We start from the raw sequence: 25,115 nt of genomic DNA, 5'->3' as shown, positions 1-25,115 counted from the left end.
AACTGTCTTTCTCACATCTCATCTTGGATGTCCTCTCACTACCAAAAGCTAAATCTCTCCAAAACTGAACTCCTTATTTTTCCCCCTTCTTCTAATGTCTCCACCCCCAAAATTTCTATAACTGTTGATTATTCCATCATTACCCCTACCCCGCACGCCCAATGTCTTGGGGTCACACTTGACTCAGATCTTTCCTTCACTCCTCACATTCAGTCCTTGGCTAAAGCCTGCCGCTTCCACCTTAAAAACATTGCTAAAATTAGACATTTCCTTACACAAGATACAACCAAGATTTGAATCCACTCTCTCATCCTTTCCTGCCTCGACTACTGCAACTCCGTCCTCTCTGGTCTACCTAGCTGCCGCATAGCTCCTTTACAATCCATTATGAATGCCTCTGCCAGGCTCATCTTCCTTACTCGTTGCACTTCATCTGCTGCACCTCTCTGCCAATCCCTTCACTAGCTTCCTCTTGCCTCTAGGATTAAACATAAAATCCTCACCCTGACATATAAAGCTCTCAACTGCACTGCTCCCCCCCTACATCTCAGAACTTGTCTCTAGATACTCTCCCTCCCGTCCCCTTCGATCAGCTCAGGATCTCCTCCTCTTGTTACTTCCTCACATTCCCGTTTACAGGACTTCTCCAGACTGGCCCCCATCTTGTGGAATTCCCTTCCTCGCTCCATAAGGCTCTCCCCTAGTTTTAACAGCTTCAAGCACTCCCTAAAAACTCTACTATTCAGGGATGCATACAACCAACACTAACCTTTCCTAACTCCATTGCTTTCCCCTTGAACCCCTTAGAATGTAAGCCTATGGGCCCAGCTGTTTACAGATCGCTTCATAAGAGATGACTACAACACTGAAACTCTCGGCAGGGCCCTCTACCCACTTGACCCCTACAAAAGCTATTCTGTACACCGACTATGTTTACAGAGCTGCGGAATCTGTTGGCGCTCTACAAATACCCGATAATAATAAAAAATAATAATAATTGGCTAAAATGCAATTTTGTAAGAAGCACTGAGATAAGGGGGCAGTCTTTAGAGGCTTAGATAAAAAAAGTAACCACAGAGGTAAAAAGTGTATTAATATTACAGTGTTGATTATGCAAAACTAGATAATAAAGGGATGATCTATTTTTTTTTAAACAATCCCTTTAACATTCTGAGTAATTAAGCTGATCACCTATCCTTTCAATGTGGGAAAGGTGGTCAAAATGGCTTGGGAGTGGTTTAAATTGAAGAATCACAGTTCCATACCCTTTTTTTTTTTAATCTATCTATCTAGAGAGATCTGCTGCTGGGCATTGCATTTTTAGTTTGCATGAATTCCTCCAGTCAATCTCCGATTTAGCTTTTTGAGGAATATTGTGTTATTTAAATTAAGTTATGGGGTTTAATTGGGTCTGTTTGATGGTTTAGCCATGAGAACTAAAGGATGCCATTTTTAGTTCTGTTGTAAAAATATGTTTAAAAACAGACATGTAGCATGTTGCACATTTGTGGGCTGTGGCAGCCATGGAGTTAAAAAAAAACAACACACATGTGTTAGGGAAGTCCAAATGTATATTTAGTAAAATTATGAAATCTGACCTCCAGCAGTAGAAAAATGTCTCAAACCCCTGGTAATGAAGAGGTTAAATAACATTATCTTCTGAAAGATATGTTTAGTGAGTCCCTTGTCTATGTCCAATTGAAAGAAACCACAACCCCTATTTTCTTAGATACTGAAATCTGTTTTGTCTCTTTGAGACAAGTTAAATAAACTTGCTCTCCAGCCAATAGTTCACATCCAGAACAGATACAGATCTAGATGATATTTTTATTGCAATATTTTTTATACAAATATGGAGCTTGCTGTCTACTTGGATGATTTACAAACCGTGCATACCACGTTTATACATTAAATTTTAACATTTTTGGTGATGTGTGAAGTTTAACATCAGTAATGAAAGAAAACATATTCTGAGACAATCATCAAATAACTTCTCAGTCTCTCTCTTATAAATAACCAGAGTAGTCGGGCAGCTGAGCTCCAGAATTACTTCTCTCCCAACATTTTCCCCTTCACATTCCCTAGCTTTTGAATATACAGTCTTTATCTTACACACACACATATATATATATATATATGTCTTACTAATGATCATAGAGAGTGTAGGAATATCCATATTAAAGGGACATTATACACTCATTTTTTCTTTGCATAAATGTTTTGTAGATTATCTATTTATATAGCCCATTGTTCCGATTCTCAGACTCCTAACCAAGCCCCAAAGTTTTATGAGAATACTGTCAGCTACCTTCTCCAGCTTGCTCCTGTTTGTGTAAAGGGTCTTTTCATATGCAAAAGAAGGGGGAGTGGGAGTGTCTTATTTCCCACTTGTATTTGGCTTTCCAGCTACCTTTTCAACAGAGATAATGTGAGAGCGTCTAAATAAGTTTTTAAACAGTTTTATACTGGATTTTTATATCAGTATCTGTGCATCTTATTCTTTATAATAGTGTCTATTACATGCAGTTATATGAAAATGAGTGTATGCTGTCCCTTTAAGTGTGTAATACAAAGCACCAGTCTTAAAACAGAGCAGACCTATATCACTGTCACTAAAATCCAGACCTGCTATAATGGCCAGTTTATTAGAATAATTACTGATTCAGCCTTACCATGAAAAGGGTTTAAAAGGGACAGTAAACACCTTGTGATTACAAGATATTTCTGTTGTGCAGCTAAAGAATAACATTTCAGCCAAGTCTAAATGTCTTTAATACAAATTAACATGCTTTATTTTTTGCAATTATTTTTCAATTGCCAAACTCCCCCCACCATTTGCCTTATTTGGAAGAGCCAATTGGGGCTTGAGTCTGCAGATCACCTGGTTAGCCATTGCCAAGGTCATAAAGTTAGTATAAAATTAATTTATTTGCAGTTGTTATCAGTTAAAGTCAATTAGGGATGTCTAGCAGATAGCCTTGAGAATTCAGCAGGGTGTATCTCAAATTCTGAGAATTAAAAATTGCCTAATATTCAGAGCTAATACTACATGACAACGGGGCAGAATAGATAATTAAAATATATGTTTCATTATACATAAACATTCTATATATAAAAGGTCAAAGTCTGTATTGCTGTCCCTTTAATACATAGCTGTAGCTCCTTAACACCTTAAGGAACAGGCATTTCAGACAAAAACTTCCCCAAAAGACCAGAGCATTTTTGCCATAACTACATTTAAACAGAAATAGAGCCTTTTTTTATTTTTTATATTTGCTTATCAAAACTATAAAGTTTATTTTAGTAGACAACCCAACGTATTGATCTAGGCCAATTGTGGTATATTTCATGCCACCATTTCACCACCAAATGTGATAAAATAAACAAATAGTTATATTTTTCACAATTTTAGGTTTCTCAGTGAAATTATTTACAAACAGCTTGTGCAATCATGACAAAAAAATTGTTGTAAATGCTTCTCTGGGATCCCCTTTGTTCAGAAATAGTAGACATATATGACTTTGGCATTGCTTTTTGGTAATTAGAAGACCGCTAAATGCAACTGCACACCACACTTGTATTATGCCCAGCAGTGAAGGGGTTAATTAGGTAGCTAATCCTACAAGCTACCTAATTAACCCCTGCTTTAGTGTATAGGGTTACCCTCCCACCCGACACATCCCCCCCTAATCCCTCACAAACAGCTCTCTTCCCTCCCCACCCCATAATGGTCACCTCATCTTAAGTACAGGAAGAAAGTCTGCCAGTACTAAAATAAAAGGCTTTTTTTTTTATTATTTCCACTATATCAACCCCCTCTCCCTGCTTACCCCATCCTCCCCCTCCTCCAGTGCAATGAAGGGGTTAATTAGGTGGCTTTAATGGTTGATTTTAGCTTTAGTGTAAAGATCAGCAGTTTCTGCCAGTACTTAAAGGGACAGTCTAGTCAAAATTAAACTTTCATGATTCAGATAGGGCATGCAATTTTAAACAACTTTCCAATTTACTTCTATTATCTAATTTGCTCAATTCTTTAGATGTCCTTTGTTGAAGAAATATCAATGCACATGTGTGAGCCAATCACAGAAGGCCTCTAGGTGCAGCAACCAATCAGAAGCTACTGAGCATATCTAGATATGCTTGTCAGCAAGTGATATCAAGAGAATGAAGCAAATTAGATAATAAAAGTAAATTAGAAAGTTTTTTAAAATGATATGCTCTTTCTAAATCACAAAAGAAAAAAATTGGCTTTCATGTCCCTTTAAGATGGGGGTGACAATTGTGGGGTGGGGGGTAGAAGAGAGCTGTTTGAGAGGGGTCAGGGAGGGATCAGGGGGTGGGATGTGTCAGGTGGGAGGCTGATCTCTACACTAAAGCTAAAATTAACCCTGCAAGCTACCTAATTAACCCCATTCACTGCTGGGCACAATACAAGTGTGGTGCGCAGCGGTATTTAGCAGCCTTCTAATTACCAAAAAGCAATGCCAAAACTATATATGTCTGCTATTTCTGAACAAAGGAGATCCCAGAGAAGAATTTACAACAATTTGTGCCATGACTGCACAAGCTGTTTGTAAATAGTTTTAGTGAGTAACCTAAAATTGTGAAAAAGTTAAAGGGACAGTCAACACCAGAATGTTTGTTGTTTAAAAAGAAAGATAATCCCTTTATTACCAATTCCCCAGTTTTGCATAACCAACACAGTTATAATAATACACGTTTTACCTCTGTAATTATCTTGTATCTAAGCTTCTGCTGACTGCCACCTTATTTCAGTTCTTTTGACAGACATGCAGTTTAGCCAATCAGTGCTCACTCCTAGGTCACTTTACGTGCATGAGCTCAATGTTATCTATATGAAACATGTGAACTAATGCCCTCTAGTGGTCAAAATGTATTCAGGTTAGAGGCAGTCTTCAAGGTCTAAGAAATTAGCATATGAACCTCCTAGTTTTAGCTTTCAACTAAGAATACCAAGAGAACAAAGCAAAATTGGTGATAAAAGTAAATTGGGAAGTTGTTTAAAATTGCATGCCCTATTTAAAACATGAAAGTTTTTTTTGGACTTGACTGTCCCTTTAAGGATTTGTTTTATTTGATTGCATTTGGCGGCTTCTACTAAAAAAATAAATAATAATTTTGATAGGTAAATATAAAAAAGGCTCTATTTCTGTTTAAATGTAGTGAGGGCAAAAATGCTAAAAATGCTCTGGTCTTTTGGGGAAGTTTTTGTCTGAAATACCCGGTCCTTAAATAGGGCATGTAATTTTAAACAACTTTCCAATTAACTTTAATCACCAATTTTGCTTTGTTCTCTTGGTATTCTTAGTTGAAAGCTAAACTTAGGAGGTTCATATGCAAATTTATTAAACCTTGAAGGCCCGCCTCTAATCTAAATGCATTTTGATAGTATTTCACCACTAGAGGGCGTTAGTTCATGTGTTTCTTATAGATAAAATTGAGCTAATGCACGTGAATTTACCGAGGATTGAACACGGATTGGCTAAAATGCAAGTCAAAAGAACTGAAATAAGGGGGCAGTCTGCAGAGGCTTAGATACAATGTAATTACAGAGGTAAAACGTGTATTATTATAACTGTGTTGGTTATGCAAAACTGGGGAATGGGTAATAAAGGGATTATCTATCTTTTAAAAAAAAAAAATTATGGTGTTGACTGTCCCTTTAAGGGGTTAAAAGACACAGTAAAGTAAAAAATTAACTTTCATAATTCAAATAGAATTTGTAATTTTAAAACAATTTTCAAATTTACTTCTATTAACTAATTTGCTTCATTCTTTTTATATCCTTCTTGAAAAACACACCTAGGTAGGCTCGGGGGCAGCAATGAACTACTTGGAGCAGGCTGATGATTGGTGGTTGTACATATTTGCGTCTTTTCATTGGCTAACCTGAAGTGTTCATCTAGCTCCCCAAAGTACATTGCTGCTCCTTCCTCGAAAGAGACCTAGAAAATGAATGAAATCTGATAATAGAAGTAAATTGGAAAGCAGTAAAATGTATGCTCTAACTCACTCCCTAACAGGCCAGATTTTGAGGATATCTGAAATAAACAGCTGATTAGTAAATATGGTTATTTTACCTGTTCTCACCCAAGGTAATCCTAAAATTCTGGCCTGTTAGGTTTTCACTTCTAAATTAGAAGTGGAGCACTAATTTATCAAGCGCCTGCAAACGGGCAAATTTGAACATTTACAGGCACACGATAGATAACCAGCCACTACAAGTGGGCTTGCGGTAGCAATTAGTGCTCAGAAATTTACCCAGAGATCTCTAGTTAATTTCATAAATGTGCCCCAAATGCCCCCAAACTTAAGTTCTAGTTTTCTAGTTGTATGCTTTTATACATATATATTTATGTGTTAATATGTGAATATACACAGTCATATACATATATATTTATGTGTTAATATGTGAATATACACATATAGTCATATACATATATATTTATGTGTTAACATGTGAATATACACAGTCATATACATATATATTTATGTGTTAATATGTGAATATACACAGTCATATACATATATATTTATGTGTTAATATGTGAATATACACAGTCATATACATATATATTTATGTGTTAATATGTGAATATACACAGTCCTATACATATATATTTATGTGTTAATATGTGAATATACACAGTCATATACATATATATTTATGTGTTAATATGTGAATATACACAGTCATATACATATATATTTATGTGTTAATATGTGAATATACACAGTCATATACATATATAGTTATGTGTTAATATGTGAATATACACAGTCATATACATATATAGTTATGTGTTAATATGTGAATATACACAGTCATATACATATATATTTATGTGTTAATATGTGAATATACACAGTCATATACATATATATTTATGTGTTAATATGTGAATATACACAGTCATATACATATATATTTATGTGTTAACATGTGAATATACACAGTCATATACATATATATTTATGTGTTAATATGTGAATATACACATATAGTCATATACATATATATTTATGTGTTAACATGTGAATATACACAGTCATATACATATATATTTATGTGTTAATATGTGAATATACACAGTCATATACATATATATTTATGTGTTAATATGTGAATATACACAGTCATATACATATATATTTATGTGTTAATATGTGAATATACACAGTCATATACATATATATTTATGTGTTAACATGTGAATATACACAGTCATATACATATATATTTATGTGTTAATATGTGAATATACACAGTCATATACATATATATTTATGTGTTAATATGTGAATATACACATATAGTCATATACATATATATTTATGTGTTAATATGTGAATATACACAGTCATATACATATATATTTATGTGTTAATATGTGAATATACACAGTCATATACATATATATTTATGTGTTAATATGTGAATATACACAGTCATATACATATATATTTATGTGTTAATATGTGAATATACACAGTCATATACATATATATTTATGTGTTAATATGTGAATATACACATATAGTCATATACATATATATATATATATATATATATATATATATATATATATGTGTTAATATGTGAATATACACATATAGTCATATACATATATATATATATATGTGTTAATATGTGAATATACACATATAGTCATATACATATATATTTATGTGTTAATATGTGAATATACACATATAGTCATATACATATATATTTATGTGTTAATATGTGAATATACACATAGTCATATACATATATATTTATGTGTTAATATGTGAATATACACATAGTCATATGCATATATATTTATGTGTTAACATGTGAATATACACATATAGTCATATACATATATATTTATGTGTTAATATGTGAATATACACATATAGTCATATACATATATTTACACTTTGCTGTCATCACTGCACTACTTACCCCTTCGCTGCTCTAGTTCTCATGCTGTGTCTCATGGCATAAGAACAAGACTCCCATTGGAGCCTATAGAAGCACGCTCTCGTGAGCACAATGCTTCCCAGCAACGCGAACGTGACCTTTCGTTCGCATTGCTGTCAACTTGTAATACCAGCATACTTTAGCATGTGCTGGTATTACTCAGTGGAGCGAAAATATAGCTTTTACAAAAGCATTTTGGCGCTCCACTTGTAATCACTTGTAATGTTTTATATAAGGTTGTAAATACCTTAAATGAAATTTCCAGATTTTCACCTCCCCAAACATCCAATCCAGGATCATATGTTCCAAGTTCATAAAAATATTTCTTATCAACAGAAAATAATCCCCCAGCCATGACTGGGCATCTGCAATTACAAAGAAAACAACATTAGTTTAACAAATGCATGTAAAATACAGATATTTAGTCTAAATCTAATGGTCTGAGGAAACATTGGTGGTGCTTTTTGCATGTTCAATACTGGGGAACAAATTAGATATACACACATATACCTTAACTTTATTCACAAAGATCAAGTTAAGGAACTTTTTTAGTGTTTCAGATTGGAAAATGTAGTGCTAAAGTTTTGGGTTGGGAACCAGGGGCCATTAAGAAAAATAATCCCTGGAGACCTACATTGTGGACACATCTCAGTTTGAAGGAGTATATCCCAACTAGTATAAAAATACACAAATGAGGAATATTTCTCTCAACATGGACATTAGATGCAACAGTTGGCTTTAATGGTTATAGAAAATGTGTGCCACATTATCCAATATAATTATCGTTTGAAGGTAAGAAAATCAGTGTTTCATGTTATTCAATAACATCGCAACTATACCCGTTAGCCTATCACTCAAATCTAATATAGCTTTAAGAGGATGGTTTGTTTGTGTTTTCCTGGAAATTTCTTCTTTTCAAGATTCTTCAGCCAATTTCACCTGATTTGGGTATAAAAAAAAAACTATTTGCTTTAAGTTATTTGTTCAGTGCATGCAGTTCTGCCATAATGAAGCTTCTGTGGACAGTTTTGCAAGTTGGCCACATGGTCCTCCAAGCATGCTTTCAAATAAATGGAGACATAACAAACTAATGCCCATTGTCAATATTCTTTATCTGCAACTTTATGGTTAGTGTGTGAGGTGTATGTAAGTTATAATTCTAGCATTACCAAAAACCAAGTATATTGCAGAAATCCTTCTATTTATATTTAAATGCACTGCCTTCTTTGTATGTCTACAATAGCTTTTATGTTTAAGTTATTAGCTTTAGGTTAATACTAAAAGTCAGATTGAAATCTTCATCCTCTGGAATCCATTTAAATTATTATAATGGAATACAGTACATGTTCTCAAGTAGACTTTGTCTTTGTACAAGTTTTATAGTTTACTTCTGTTCTCCAAATTTAAGGGTCGGTTTATCCAGCCATCAACAAGTAGAATTCATGAGATGGGAGCATATATGCTGCACTTCCTGAGTAGCACAGTCCAGTCTGAATTTATATAAAAAAAGAGTGATTATGTCAAGTTGAACATAACCTTGACTTAACCTCTCCACCACCTTAGAAATGGCATTGGCAGAGTTAACTTCCCAGACTTTGCTTGTTCAGGGTGATTTACGGATACCTGAGAGCAAGGGGTTGGCTCTGCAAAAGGATTTCCTTGTGCTCTTTTAAATGAAGGAAGCAGACATAAAGCATCCACTTTCTGCTCACCACAATCACAGGTGGACAGGTTCTCTAGTTGGGAACATTGTTCGTCCAATATTTTATAAATGAGGGCCTAAATCTCAAATCAGTCTCATGCACTTATATTTGAACCCAAATGTGTTTTCTACTACTTGTTCATCATTAAAAAAATAAACAAATGTTCTTTAATTTCATCCTTTTCCTGGGAAATTAGTTTGTAAACAAAAATCCATGTGTCTGCCATTTCCTATGGGGAAAGTAAATAAGGTTAAAGTAAATATTTTATTTCTTTAATGAGGTCAGTATTCTCAAGAACAAAAGTGAATCTTACACAGGAATCAATCCAACTTGCAAGGACATTGTAGAATCACTTTTGAATAATGTAAATCGTAAATTTAACCTCTCCTGAAGAAATTTTTTTTCTGCTTTTAGAGTTAAGATTTTAACCACTTAAATGGGTAAAATATTTTTTTTGGTGTGTGCATTGTTATATAGTTTTTTTTTTATTATTTGTTTTATGGGTTGCTCATTTTTTCCAAGCAAAAATAGTGGAGGGTTTTCAATTTGTCTGAATGCCCATATTTAGTACTCAAAAATAAAATAAATATAAGTCTTTAAAAAAAACCTATAAAAAGTCAGCAATCAGACCAATTTTTTGTATAAAACAAACAAAAAAAAACATTATTACACTTCCTTTAGATACTTACTTTATTGGATCCATTTCAGTTATGTTATTTTCCTTAATTACTTCTCGAGGGATTGGTTTCCAACCAAAATTCATGGGCCATGTAAAGATGCCTCTCTGAAAGTTATCCACTGTCATATAGCTTTAAAAAAAAACAAAAAAAAACAATACAATACAATTTATTAAATTGGCCTTTTTAATATAACTAAACAATATTTTAACGTATTTACTAAAAAATTGAAATAAATAAATTTTAATAAAAAAGTTCAAATGTGGTGTCACAAATGTAAACTTTACTTACAGAATTTAAAAAAAAAATAACAATCTTGTACTGGGTTCATAGAGTCACTACTGAGAATGTAATTAAATGGTTAGTACATTACCTCATGTCCTTATCACTAATTACTTCAATTACAGGGCATGCTACTTTCTTTCTGTTTAATCGAACTTGTTCGAGAAGCGGTTCAAGCCACCCAACATTACATTCTATATGCGAGTCCAGGAATGTCAAAACATCTCCTAAGGTATAATAATTAATGAAGTTAATACATTGTATGAGCTTCCTGACTTTCAATAAAATGATATATTTGTTAAATAGAGAGAAAATCCTGTACATTATAAAGCATAGAAACATAAAATTTGATTGCAGTCTGCCCTCATTTCCTATAAAATATAAGTTTAAAGGGACATTATACACTCATTTTTTCTTTGCATAAATGTTTTGTAGATGATCTATTTATATAGCCCATAAAGTTTTTTTTAAAATAAAATGTATAGTTTTGCTTATTTTTAAATAACATTGCTCTGATTTTCAGACTCCTAACCAAGCCCCAAAGTTTTATGTGAATACTGTCAGCTACTTTCTCCAGCTTGCTCCTGTTTGTGTAAAGGGTCTTTTCATATGCAAAAGAAGGGGGGGGAGGGGGGAGTGTCTTATTTGCCACTTGCAGTGGGCTTTCCAGCTACCTTTTCAACAGAGCCAAACTGACAGCTTCTAAGTAAGTTTTTAAACAGTTTTATACTGGATTATTATATCAGTATCTGTGCATCTTATTCTTTATAGTAGTGTCTATTACATGCAGTTATATGAAAATGAGTGTATACTGTCCCTTTAAAGAAACACAAAAAGTGAAAATTAAAGTTTCAAGATTCAGATAGAGCATGCAATTTTAAACATTCCAATTCACTTTCCATTATCAAAATGTGCACAATATTTTTATACGTGCACTTTCGAGACATTCTTGAATTTGCCGTTACCACCTCTAATGGAAGTTTATGCCATGAATCTATTAAGAAGTGCTTCCACGAATGATTACTGCTACTATAACTAAGATAATGTCTTATGATTATACAATTTTGTTAATCAGATTTAATAAATATTAGATCATAAATGCATCATATATTTGGATCATTTGACTTTGTGTTCTTAATATAAATTATATATAATATATATATATATATATATATATATATATATATATAAAACATGGAAAGTCAGAAACCCCGGGTAAAGCTAGGATTACTCAAGCGGCTGTGGGTAAAGCCCGATGTACTGTAATTCCCCCATCTACACTATTTTATTTTTTGCCCCACTGATCCTCTGGCATCCACCCCAAGTAAACCTTGGGCAATGAGGTTTAAAAGGGGGGCTTTGCCCCCCTTGACCCCCCCAGGCCGAGGCAAAAAAGATAGTGAAGATGTGTGAATTACAGTGCATCATATATATAGTATATGTTTGATGTGGTGACTCGATCAGTCTGAGGGGATTTATGATCTTACATCGGGCTTTACCACAGCCGCTTGGGTAATCCTAGAATTACCTGGGTAATGCTAGGACTACCCAATATCTGACTTTTCCCGCAACACACACACACACATTATATATATATATATATATATATATATATATAGATACACATACACACACACATACATATAATATCCTATAATAAATCCAGATAACATTTTCGGAATGTATGTTTTCATCTGTGGAAGTGCAGCTAAATCCCTCTAGGTACATTTAGGTGCATCATCAGATGAATTCCACCATTTAATTTGCATATGCAACAAGGAGAAAGGCACAACATATGTTACACATTCAATCTATGGAATACCGCACACCCAATGTGTGCCATTTAGTTCAAATATACCTTTCAAAAATTAGGACTTTTCTTGGAGAAGTTACTACTATATTATCAAAAATACTGATCAAGCAATGTATGGGATTCTGTTTTTGGAACTACGAAATGCTAGTTAATTCAGCCGTGGAATTATTTTAGACTAGCCAATTTTTACATATACAGGAGGCTGGAATTCCAGAAAACGAGAAAAAGGATAATTACAGATATTCTATTAATAATATCATCAGGCTCTTAAACTTTGTGATTCCACATAATCATCATCTTATACTGAATAAGTGGACTGAAAGCTCTATGATTTTTGAGCATATTTAATAAAGCTTTTAAATTAAAACAATAATTATTAGTAGGGATGGGCTAATGTGCTGAAAGTGCAATTCGTTTGGTAGAGCGAATAGTCCTGTGAACATTCATTTTGGACAAACGAATGTTGAAGGAAAATCCATTAAAATTTGGTAATCGACTGTTATTTCCTGTTTTTCGAATGTTCATAATTATATTGAATATTTGGAATTTTGAATGTAACATTCGATTTAACAAATACTATTCAGAAGTTCAATAGTTCATGTGGTAGGGAATTTAATAAATTGATACATAATATATTGATTCAAATTTTTCTATTTCAAATATTACATAATCGGAATATTTAATTTAAAGAGATCATTAAAAATACTCTTACAAATATATTGATTTTAATTTTTTAAATTCCAATATTGCATAATTTGATTCAAATTATTAGGAAAATTTGAATAGAATATTACATTTAAAGATATCATTAGAAATACTATTACATTAAACAAATGTTAGAATGTTGTACAAACATTCGAAATTTGAAATGACTGAACTAATGTGAAAATTATTTTAATTTTTTGAATGTTGGAAAACATTCACCCATCCCTACTGATTAGTACTCAGCAGCACCAGTAATTGCTTTTCTCTAAATACAGCAAATTTAGATTTTGTAATCTTTAACTAATATATATATCTTACAGATATCTTAAAATTATTACAAATATTGTTAAGCATTGTTCAGATTGTAAGTTCCCACAGGTATAGGGCCCTCGATTCCCCCTGCATTTGTCTGTAAAATGTTTTCTTTTATTGTATTGTTTCTCCATTGTACTTTTATCCTTGTACCCATGGGCAGCTCTGCGGAATCTGTTGGCGCTTTATAAAGAATAATAATAATAAAATATTCATAATCTTGATTGTCTGACAGAGAGAAAAGTGCTGACAGCGAGAAAATAAAACAAAAAGGAAATAACAGAATAGACCTGAAGACTTAAAAAAAATAATACCTTTTGCAATATTTGCTCCAGCAATTCTGGCTCTGATCAGCCCATGTCTTTCTTTTAGATGGAGAATGCGGATTTTGGGGAACTGCTTAATGAATTGATCTAATTTGTCTTTAAGGTAATCTAAGCAAAAAAACAAAAACAAACACACACAAAAAGATGAGGGTAAAGTAATTAATATAGCATTTATATATGTCATATAGTGAGACTATATATATGTTATAGTGAGACTTTCAAACCCCAATCATATAATGCCCATGATATGGCGCTAATTCAACAATGTTACCAAGCTGGAAGAAAATATATAGACGTAGATAGAATTATTTTTCTGTTTTATTTTTTTTAAATTTACGTTTTTGGTAAATATTGCTTTATTATACAGATTAATAAAATTGACCAAGCATGTTCAGGTAAACATAATAAAAAACACAATTTATGCTTACCTGATAAATTTATTTCTTGACATGATGAGTCCACGGATCATTTAATTACTATTTAGAATATCACTCCTGCCAGCAGGAGGTGGCACAGAGCACCACAGCAAAGCTGTTAAATATCACCTCCCTTCCCTCCAACCCCAGTCATTCGATCAAAGTAAAAGGAGAGAAAGGAAGCAACAAGGTGCAGAGGTGTCTGAGGTTTATAGTATGACAAAAGCCTGTCTTAAAAAACAGGGCGGGCCGTGGACTCATCGTGTCAAGAAATAAATTCATTTATCAGGTAAGCATAAATGTAGTTTTCTTTCTAATGACAAGATGAGTCCATGAATCATCTCATTACTATTGGGAATCAATACCCAAGCTAGAGGACACAGATGATACGGAAGGGACAAGACAGGGAACCTAAACCGAAGGCACCACTGCTTGAAGAACCTTTCTCCCAAAAGAAGCCTCAGCCGAGGCAAAAGTATCAATTTTTTAGAATTTAGAAAAAGTATGAAGGGAGGACCAAGTTGCAGCCTTGCAAATCTGTTCCACAGGAGCTTCATTTTTGAATACCCAGGAAGAGGAAACAGCCCTCGTAGAATGAGCCGTAACTCTCTCAGGAGGCTGCTGTCCAGCAGTTTCATAAGCCAAGCGAATGATACTCTTCAGCCACAAAGAAAAAGAAGTAGCCGTAGCTTTCTGCTCCTTACATTTTCCAGAGAAAACTACAAACAGAGCAGAAGACTGACGAAAATCCTTAGTCGCCTGTAAATAGAATTTAAATGCACGCACCATATCAAAATTGTGCAGCAGACGTTCCTTTTGAGAAGAAGGGTTAGGACACAAGGAAGGAACAACAATCTCCTGATTAATGTTCCGATCTGAAACCATCTTAGGGAGAAACCCTAACTTAGTACGCAAAACTACCTTATCCGAGTGAAAAATAAGGTAAGGAGACTGATACTGTAATGTTGAGAGCTCTGGAACTCTACGAGCAGATGAAATAGAAACCAGAAACAAAACTTTCCAAGATAATAACTTAATATCTAAGGAATGCATAGGCTCAAACGGAGCCTGTTTAAGAACTTTAAGAACTAGATTAAGACTCCAGGCAGGAGTAACCCGGCTTAAACACAGGCCTGATTCTGACCAAGGCCTGACAGAATGATTGCACGTCTGGTATATCCGAAAGACGTTTATGTAACAAAATAGACAAGGCGGATATTTGACCCTTTAGGGAGCTTGTCGATAAATCGTTCTCCAAACCCTCTTGGAGAAAAGCCAAAATTCTAAGAATCCGAACTCTACTCCAAGAGTAGCCTTTGGATTCACACCAATGCAGATATTTACGCCATATCTTATGGTAAATCTTTCTAGTCACAGGCTTACGCACCTGAATCATAGTCTCAAAGACCGACTATGAAAATCCACGCTTAGATAAAATTAAGCGTTCATTCTCCAAGCAGTCAGCTTCAGAGAAACTAGGTTTGGATGAAGGAAGGGCCCCTGAAGTAGAAGGTCCTTCCTCAATGGAATTCTCCAAGGTGGACGAGACAACATCTCCACTAGGTCTGCATACCAGATCCTGCGAGGCCATGCCGGTGCTATGAGGATCACTGACACCCTCTCCTGTTTGATTTGAGCAATGACTCGAGGGAGAAGAGCGAATGGGGGAAATAGGTATGCAAGACTGAAATTCCAAGGTACCGCCGGAGCGTCTATCAGTATTGCCTGAGGATCCCTTGACCTCGACCCGTACCTCAGAAGCTTGGTATTCTGCCGAGATGCCATGAGATCCAGCTCCGGCTGTCCCCATTTGAGAATCAAGCTCGAAAACACCCCCGGGTGAAAGGTCTGCCTGCTCAGAAAATCCGCCTCCCAGTTGTCCACTCCTGCGATGTGGATCGCTGACAGGCAGCAGTTGTGGGACTCCATCCACTGAATTATCTTGGCTACCTCTGCCATGGCCAAGGAACTGCGAGTTCCCCCCTGATGGTTGATGTAAGCCACTGAAGTTATGTTGTCCAACTGGAACCTGATAAACTGGGCCGAAGCTAACTAAGGCCAGGCCAGAAGAGCATTGAAGATTGCTCTCAGCTCCAGAATGTTTATGGGTAAAACAGACTCCGACCGAGTCCATGTCCCCTGAGCTTTTAGAGAGCCCCAGACTGCTCCCCATCCCAGTAAGCTGGCGTCCATTGTCACAATCACCCAGGTGGGTCTGCGGAAGCAGGTTCCCTGGGAGAGATGTTCCTGAGACAACCACCAAAGGAGAGAATCCCTTGTCTCCTGCTCCAGATGTACTCGTGGAGACAGATCCACATAATCTCCGTTCCACTGCCTGAGCATGCATAACTGCAGAGGACTGTGGTGAAAACGGGCAAACGGGATGATGGCAATGGCTGCTACTATCAGACTGATTACCTCCATGCATTGAGCCACTGATGGCCGAAGAGAGGACTAAAGCTCTAGACATGAATCGAAAATCTTTGATTTCCTGACTTCTGTCAGAGAAATCTTCATTGATAAGGAATCTATTATAGTTCCCAAGAAAACTACCCTTGTAGTTGGAACTAAGGAACTCTTTTCCAAATTCACCTTCCATCCATGAGATCGCAGAAAGGATAACAACATTTCCGTGTGGGATCTTGCTTGATGAAAGGATGGCGCTTGAACCAGAATGTCATACAGATATGGCGCCACGGCAATGCCCCGCAATCGGAGCACCGCCAACAGGGGTCCCAGAACCTTTGAGAAAATTCTGGGAGCTGTGGCCAAGCCGAATGGAAGAGCCACAAACTGGAAGTGTTTGTCTAGAAATGCAAACCTCAGAAACTTGTGATGGTCCCTGTGGATGGGAACATGCAGGTACACGTCCTTTAAATCTACTGTTGTCATAAATTGACCCTTTTGAACCAAGGGAATAATGGAACAAATAGTTTCAATCTTGAAGGACGGTACTCTGAGGAATTTGTTTAGACTTTTGAGATCTAAAATTGGTCTGAATGGTCCCTCTTTTTTGGGAAATCCCAGACTTTGATCCTGTATTGGAACAAGAACAATCACTCCCAGGTCGGAAAGATCTTGAACACAGTGTTAGAACGCCTCTCTTTTTATCTGGTCTACAGATAATCTTGAGAGAAGAAACCTGCCCCTGGGAGGAACAGTTTTGAACTCTAGTTTGGATCCCGGGGACATGATGTCCACCACCTAGGGATCCTGAACATCCTGAACCCAGGGCTGAGCGAAAAAAGATAGTCTGCCTCCCACAAGATCCGGTCCTGGATCGGGGGCAGACCCTTCATGCTGACTTTGAGTCATTGGCGGGTTTCTTAGCTTGCTTTTTCTTGTTCCACGACTGGTTGGATCTCCAGGAAGGCTTGGACTGTTCCAGTTTTGAAGAGGGAGAGGAAAGCTTGCCCTTGAAGTTTTGAAAGGAACGAAAATTACTCTGACATCTCTTTTGCGTATTCCTCTTATCCTGAGGAAATTACCTTTTTCTCCCGTAATGTCAGAAATTATCTTAGCCAGACCCGGCCCAAACAAGGTCTTACCCTTGTAATGGATCGCCAAAAGCTTAGACTTAGATGACACATCCGCAGACCAGGACTTCAACCATAAGGCAAAACCAGACATTTTTGCTCCTAGTTTAATAACCTGTATGGAGCCATCCGTAATAAAAGAAATGGCTGACTTAAGGGCCTTAATTCTATCCTGGATCTTTTCAAGGGGAGTGTCTGTCCGAATAGAATCAGACAACGCATCAAACCAGTTTGCCGCTGCACTAGTGACGGTAGCAATACACACCACAGGTTGCCATTGTAAACCCTGGTGTACATACATTTTCTTGAGTAATCCCTCTAAAGATCCTATGGACACGAAATTAAAGGAACAACTATATTCTATGGGAATAGTTGTCTTAGCTAGCATGGAAATTGCTCCTTCCACCTTGGGTACCGTTTGCCAAGACTCGTTGATAGAGTCTGCTATAGGAAACATCTTCTTAAATATAGGGGATGGAGAAAAAGGGATACCCGGTCTCTCCCATTCCCTAGCAATAATCTCTGTAGCTCGATCTGGTACAGGAAACACCTCCACAATGGAAGGAATATCAAAATACTTGTTTAGTTTACTAGACGTCTTTGGATTGACTACGACAGTAGTGTCGGAGTCGTCCAGAGTAGCTAAAACCTCCTTAAGTAACAAACAGAGGTGTTCAAGCTTAAACCTGAAAGAAACAACTTCAGTATCAGCCAAAGGAATTACACTAAGAAATTTCACCCTCAGATGCTACCGAATTATCCTCTTCCTCAGATTTCTGGGAAGGGACATTCGGAATAGCCACTACTGTGTCAGCAACCTTATTCACTGATTGTTTACATTTCCTCTTGCACTTTCCCTGCAGCATGGGAAAAGCAGACAACACATCAGATACCACTGAGGATATTAGGGAAGCGATGTCTTGCAAGGTAACTCCAGGTGGAGTAATAGAGATAGCGCAGGGCACTGGCTGTATGGACGCTAAGTTTTGGGACGCTTGAGGAGAAAGCTGCGGCATATCTTGAACATTGTCAGAAGACTCCTGAACACCATCCGCCTTAGACAATGTTGGCTCAGGAAAAAGTCTATCCCTGAAATGTAGAGTTCTCTCAATACATGAGGAACAAAAAGGGATTAGTGGTTCCACATTAGCATTAAAACATAAAGTACATGTAACATCTTGCAGGGCCTCTTGGTCCATATTTATTCACTTATAAACAGGATAAATAAATAAACAAACTGATATTTTATTTAGAAAATATACCACATAAAAAACATTACTGTCCCTTTAATTTTTAAAACGAAACTGCTTTATTTTTCTGCAGTAAAATTATAAAGTAGCACAAAAATCCCACCGGACAACCTCTACACCTCAGCTTAGCTGTAACCATTATACAGCTAATGGCTGTGACGCAGCTAGCTCCGCTCCGTAACACAGGAAGTGAAGAGGGAAAAAGGCGCACAACAGAAAATGCCGCCTCAGCTAGCCCTGCCCATCATGGGAGTTATAACGTTAACCTCCTGATTGGCTAAAAGAATTACCCTATCCTCATGGAGTAAAGTAATAATAAAAAAAACACCTCTGAGCCATACTCTCCTCGTCCCCAGTGCCTGCTAATGCTGCCAATAAAATGATCCCCCAAACATAGGTGAATGTCTCTTGTCCCACCATTATAATGTAAAGTTTCATTCTTTTATTTTCTGCAATGTGTCCCAGAAAAATTAAAGTTAGCACTTACCTTTAGACTTCTGCCAGGCAGCACGGCAGCTCACTAGGTTTGAGAAGGTCAGTTCCCTCACATGGACCTGTTGAAAAAAACAAAGACTGAGTAATCTTACTCTGGCTTGCATGATTAGGGCAGCATTAAATACATGGGAGGCGCAGTGAGGATTGTACCCCACAAGTTCCCATTGCTTGAAAGCCACCACTGCTCTACTGAAGAGACAGCTATGGACTATGGCTAAACCCTAGGACAAAGCAGTACAATCTTGTATTGCTAAAAAATAATAAACTCTTGATTGAAGAATCTTCTTTCTAACACCTAAACTTTAACACTTCCTTGCTCTAACGTAGGCAAAGAGAATGACTGGGGTTGGAGGGAAGGGAGGTGATATTTAACAGCTTTGCTGTGGTGCTCTTTGCCGCCTCCTGCTGGGCAGGAGTGATATTCCCAATGGTATTTAGATGATCCGTGGACTTATTGTGTCATTAGAAAGAAAGAGGCAATTCATAAAATGATTTGCTTTACCTTTTGTACTAAAGTCATCTACAAGAATAATCTCTTTCACAAGATGGGCTGGAGATCGGTTTAGGACACTAAAAATGGAACGTATAAGCGTGGACCAAACTTCATCAACAAAACAGATAATAATGCTTGTAGTGGGAAGGTCATCATGGACAAGTTGGTCTGAACACCTGCAAGACAAGAATAAAAGTAAAATGTATTATGATTATGAACCAAAATTAGCCCAGTTAACCCAAAGCTTATTTTGCCCATTCTGCTTTAAAAATTATACAATTACCAATGATCTGTGTTGGGCACTATTGTGCTACCTGGTTACTAGTCAGCATATATATCCATAATAAACCTATAGTGGGCATTAATATGTATTTTCTTCTAAAATTAATTTTTAAAAAAAAACAAACTCAATGAAACTGTATACCAAAATATTTTTTTATGCTAAAAGCCACAGCATTATTTTTAATATATTTGTTTCAAAGACAAATATAAAATAGGGTTTCCCCTAATGTATTTAGAGTTGATATTGTGACCTGAACTACAATTGCACTCTATAAAACAAGGACTTTTATTAATACACAAAATTATCTATTACATGAAAAGATAACATTGCAGTCCCTAACATCCCTTCGTCATGTTTCACCATCAATAGTTATGATCTGCATTTAAAGGACACTAAATTGCTTGTAAAACTACTTATCACCATTAATAATCCATGTGGATACTAATATCTTTATTGCACAATTCTTTTTAAAAAAAAAAAAATATATATTATTGGTGTGTAGTACACCTTGATGCCGAACCATGCAACTTATACATTTAAAATTTAGATTCATTATACTTCAACAACTAAATTACATTAAAATGTGAAAAGGAACTATTAAAAAGGGACGTAACACTGTTGTGCAAAACTACGAAACAATAGTAATTACTCCATATGTTATTACGAGTGGAGTCCTATTTTAAACTCCAGCTCGCGAGTTAACTTCAATAGATGGAGGCTTTTTGATCCCCTTGGGTTGCACTTGTATTACGAGCTGGAAGAAGAAAAAAGTTTACGAGCGAGCAAAACGAGACACGTGCAAAAACATAGACTTTGCAAAGTGACTAACCCAATCATTTTTATTTAAAGGGACAGTCAAGTCCCAAAAAAACTTTCATGATTTAAATAGGGAATGTAATTTTAAACACCTTTCCAATTGACTTTTATCCCCAATTTTACTTTGTGCTCTTCATATTCTTAGTTAAAAGCTAATTCTAGGAGGTTCCTATGCTAATTTCTTAAACTTTGAAGACTGCCTCTAATCTGAATGCATTTGGACCACTAGAGGGCATTAGTTAATGTATTTCATACAGATAATATATAGATAACATTGAGCTCATGCACGTGAAGTTACCCTGGAGTGAGCACTGATTGGCTAAAATGCAAGTCTGTCAAAAGAACTGAAATAAGGGGGCAGTCTACAGAGGCTTAGATACAAGATAATCACAGAGGTAAACAGTGCATTTCTATAACAGTGTTGGTTATGCAAAACCGGGGAATGAGTAATAAAGGGATCATCTTTCTTTTTAAAAAACAAAAATTCTAGTGTTGACTGTCCCCTTAAGTGTGCTAAACCCAACATGAATTATGAATATTTTGGTATCAGATCACTCTTTAAAAAAACAAACATCAATTATGCTTACCTGATAATTTCATTTCCATCTGTATGGGAAGAGTTCACAGCTGCATTCCTTACTTGTGGGAAATACTGAACCTGGCCACCAGGAGGAGGCAAAGACATCCCAGCCAAAGGCTTAAATACCTCCCCTACTTCCTCATAACCCCAGTCATTCTGCCAAGGGAACAAGGAACAGTAGGAGAAATATCAGGGTGATGTAATGCTCGTGGGTTATTCCTCAACCGCACTGTCATCGTCTATCTGTTTTCTCTTCCACTTTGGAGGAGCATCATAAACATGTGAGACAGGTACTTCAATGTCTCAGAGACAATACTTTGGTAGCCAAGCTAGAAAAGTGTGAGTTTGATCAAGTTCAGATCCAATTCCTTGGTTATGTCATCTCGAAAGAAGGTTTTGCCATGGATCCTGTTAAACTCACCACAGTTCTAGAATGGCCTCAACCTACTTATTTAAAGGAATTACAGAGGTTTTTGGGGTTCTCCAATTATTACCGCAAGTTTATAAAGAACTTTTCACAAACAGTCGCTCCTCTCACTGAACTGACAAAATGGAACAAAGACTGTAAACATTGGCCTCCTAAAGCCTTAAATGCCTTCTCTTGTCTGAAAAGGGCTTTCTGTTCAGCTCCTGTGCTCCACCATCCTGATCCTGACCTACAGTTCACTTTAGAGGTTGATGCCTAGAAGATAGGGTCTGGATCAGTTCTTATCCAAAGGGATCCTTTGACCTCCAAGTCACACCCTGTAGTCTTTTTCTCTAAATGCTTTACTCCTGCTGAGAGGAACTACGATGTGGGTAATCATTAACTCTTAGACATTGGTTAGAGGGCACCGCCAATCCCATTCAGATTCTTACCGACCACAAGAATCTGACTTACCTAGAGACTGTCCAAAAAACAATTCAGAAGAGTTGTCAGCTAAAAACTGTTTTTATTTGCTTAATTTAATAAAAGGTACAACGGTGTAACATGACAGCCCTCTCAGCTGCATAAAAAGCTTACATGTTTCAGCATTGGTATAGCTTGAGGATACAGCCCTTAAAGAGGCTGAGAAACGTGTCGCTTTGTTTTTAATACATATATGCTTTTTTATACACTTGCTGCTTCGATTTTGGAGTTTATTTCATCATCTTTTGGACCTATACCGTGTGGCTGGTGAACAGACGCCGTTTATACCTGGATACAGTCTTTTGGGTGACTGAGAGGTTCCAGCTTGCCTTGATTGCACCTGGAGTAGCACTGCTTTGTGTAAGTCTGACCAGTAATCGTGAACTCTGTATTCAAAACTGTACTGGGCTATGGATATTTTCTTATGTCACTTACAGGAATAGGAATTCTGGTTGCTGCCTGCTGGTTTCCATCGGAGTATTTGGGTGCTCTCTTTTTGGACGATAAATTCTTCATACCGGCCCATTTCTAAATGGGAATCATTCCGGTTAACAAGCCAATCACAACTTGAGAACCAGGGGGCATGCCACCCAATCAGAGACTGAGAATACAGAGGCACGCCAACTCTGGGTATTTAAAAAAGAACACTTTATTACAAGAACATTATATTGACTCTTGAGAAAGTCAGGCCGGTGCCTGACGAAACGCGTAGAGGCTGCCAGATTCTTGCACACCATAAGCCCGACGACACCGGACATACTGCAGTGCCTTCTTTCTTACACAACGTCCTGAGGCTTTCCGGAAGAAGGAGCGTAGAAGTTTGCTACTATCTTGACACAACAGATGCCGGTGACTGAAACGGAGGAGTGGTGATTGTGCTTTTTTATATTTTAAACATTGTACGTGTATTCACTTCAACATATTATATTGGACTATTAAAGCTGTATTACTCTTAGAGTGGGTTGCGCTCTCTGTCTTTTTCTTTTTCTTGGTGCCGTACTCACAGAGAATGCTCATCGACTCAATCCTCGACAGGCCAGGTGGGCCTTGTTCTTTTCCCATTTTAACTTTGTGGTCTCTTATCTTCCTGGGACAAAGAACAAGAAGGTGGACGCCCTTTCCCATCAGTTCCCTCACTCAGGTGACTCCTCTGAAGCTCCTATTGAACACATCATACCTCCCTCCTGTGTGGTTGCTCAACTAAATAACACTCTTTTGCAAAGATTACAACATACCCAGTCTAGTAAACCTCCTGGAGCCGCCGTGGCCTCTGATATCCTTTTTGTACCTCTGAACCTATGCATCCCTGTGCTAGGCTGGGCTCATGTTAGCAAACTCTCAGGACATCCTGGTTCGACTAGGACTTTCAAGCGTCTTTCCCAACATGTATGGTGGCCTACAATGAAGTCTGACGCTCAGGATTATGTGAAGGCCTGTACAACTTGTGCTGCCAATAAGACTCCCTGATCTTTGCCTCCAGGCTTGCTCAAACCATTGTCCATTCCCAAACAACCATGGACACACATAACAATGGATTTAATTGTGGACCTTCCTCCTTCATTATGGACCTTCCTCCTTCAGACCGAACTCGCCCAGTAGTCTTGTTATCCCGGTGTCGAGCCGGAAAGATCGGGAATATCCCAGAGCAGAGAAAGTTAGTAAGATGAGGAAGGTGGCACTCACCACAAGCAGGGCAGTCCCCAGCGGCAACGGCAGAGTGGTCCAAGGACAAACCACTAGAATGGTCAGGCAGGCAGGGTTTGGCAACAGCAAAACAGTCCAAGGGCACACCACTAGAATGGTCAGGCAGGCGGAATTTGGCAACAGTAAAGCAGTCCAAGGGCACACCACTAGAATGGTCAGGCAGGCAGGGTTCGGCAACAAAAAGGCAATCCAGAACAACAGGGGTTAATAAGCAGAGCAGTCAGACAGGCAGGGTTCAGCAGCAGTATATCAATCCAGAAGTTAGGGACTATAGCAGACAGTAGTCAGAAAGGCAGAGTTCAGCAGCAATAATCAATCCAGCAATTTATGGGTTAAGAGGCAGAGTAGTCAGACAGGCAGGGTTCAACATCAGTTGATCAATAAGGCAGTAAGAAAAGTATGATCTATCACACCCAGGAGCACACAAAGTAACACCTATACTTGGGCAGTGATAGATCGTACAAGGAACACTTACATAGGCGTAGGATTCGCGCCACAAGTATCTGACCAGCATCAGAGAGGCAGAGGAGCATGCGGCGACAACGTCAGCACTGCACGCCTCCAGACCCGACACAGCCCTAATCAACGAGCAGGGAAGGAGACGCCGCACCCCTAGCAATGGCGTGACAAGTGAAAAAGGTGCCAGAATAAAAAAATTCGAATTTAGGGCCAATCATCGGAGAACATGGGCGGGAGCTGTCGACTCTTCCCATACAGTTGGAAATGACATTATCAGGTAAGCATAATTCATATTTTCCATCTTAATATTGGAAGAGTCCACAGCTGCATTCCTTACTTGTGGGAAACATATACCCAAGCTCTAGAGTACACAGAATGCTAACGGG

At 37.1% G+C, this 25,115-nt stretch overlaps 1 protein-coding gene across 1 annotated transcript in view; it reads right to left on the bottom strand.

The window, feature by feature from the left end:
- GALNT5 (polypeptide N-acetylgalactosaminyltransferase 5) overlaps nucleotides 1-25,115 on the bottom strand; it is a 139,652-nt gene that overhangs the window by 49,830 nt on the left and 64,707 nt on the right. The window contains exons 2-6 of the mRNA XM_053698316.1: nucleotides 20,008-20,174; nucleotides 13,797-13,916; nucleotides 10,744-10,879; nucleotides 10,383-10,502; nucleotides 8,238-8,355 (exon numbers count right to left, since the gene is read on the bottom strand). Of these exons, the coding sequence (XP_053554291.1) occupies nucleotides 8,238-8,355; nucleotides 10,383-10,502; nucleotides 10,744-10,879; nucleotides 13,797-13,916; nucleotides 20,008-20,174 (661 nt within the window). The remainder of the gene's footprint in view (nucleotides 1-8,237; nucleotides 8,356-10,382; nucleotides 10,503-10,743; nucleotides 10,880-13,796; nucleotides 13,917-20,007; nucleotides 20,175-25,115) is intronic.

The sequence above is a fragment of the Bombina bombina genome, chromosome 1 (genome assembly GCF_027579735.1).
Source record: "Bombina bombina isolate aBomBom1 chromosome 1, aBomBom1.pri, whole genome shotgun sequence".
NCBI classification, from domain to species: Eukaryota; Metazoa; Chordata; class Amphibia; order Anura; family Bombinatoridae; genus Bombina; species Bombina bombina.
The sequence above is the reverse complement of the archived record's forward strand: the minus strand, read 5'-3'. Positions and strand labels throughout refer to the sequence as shown.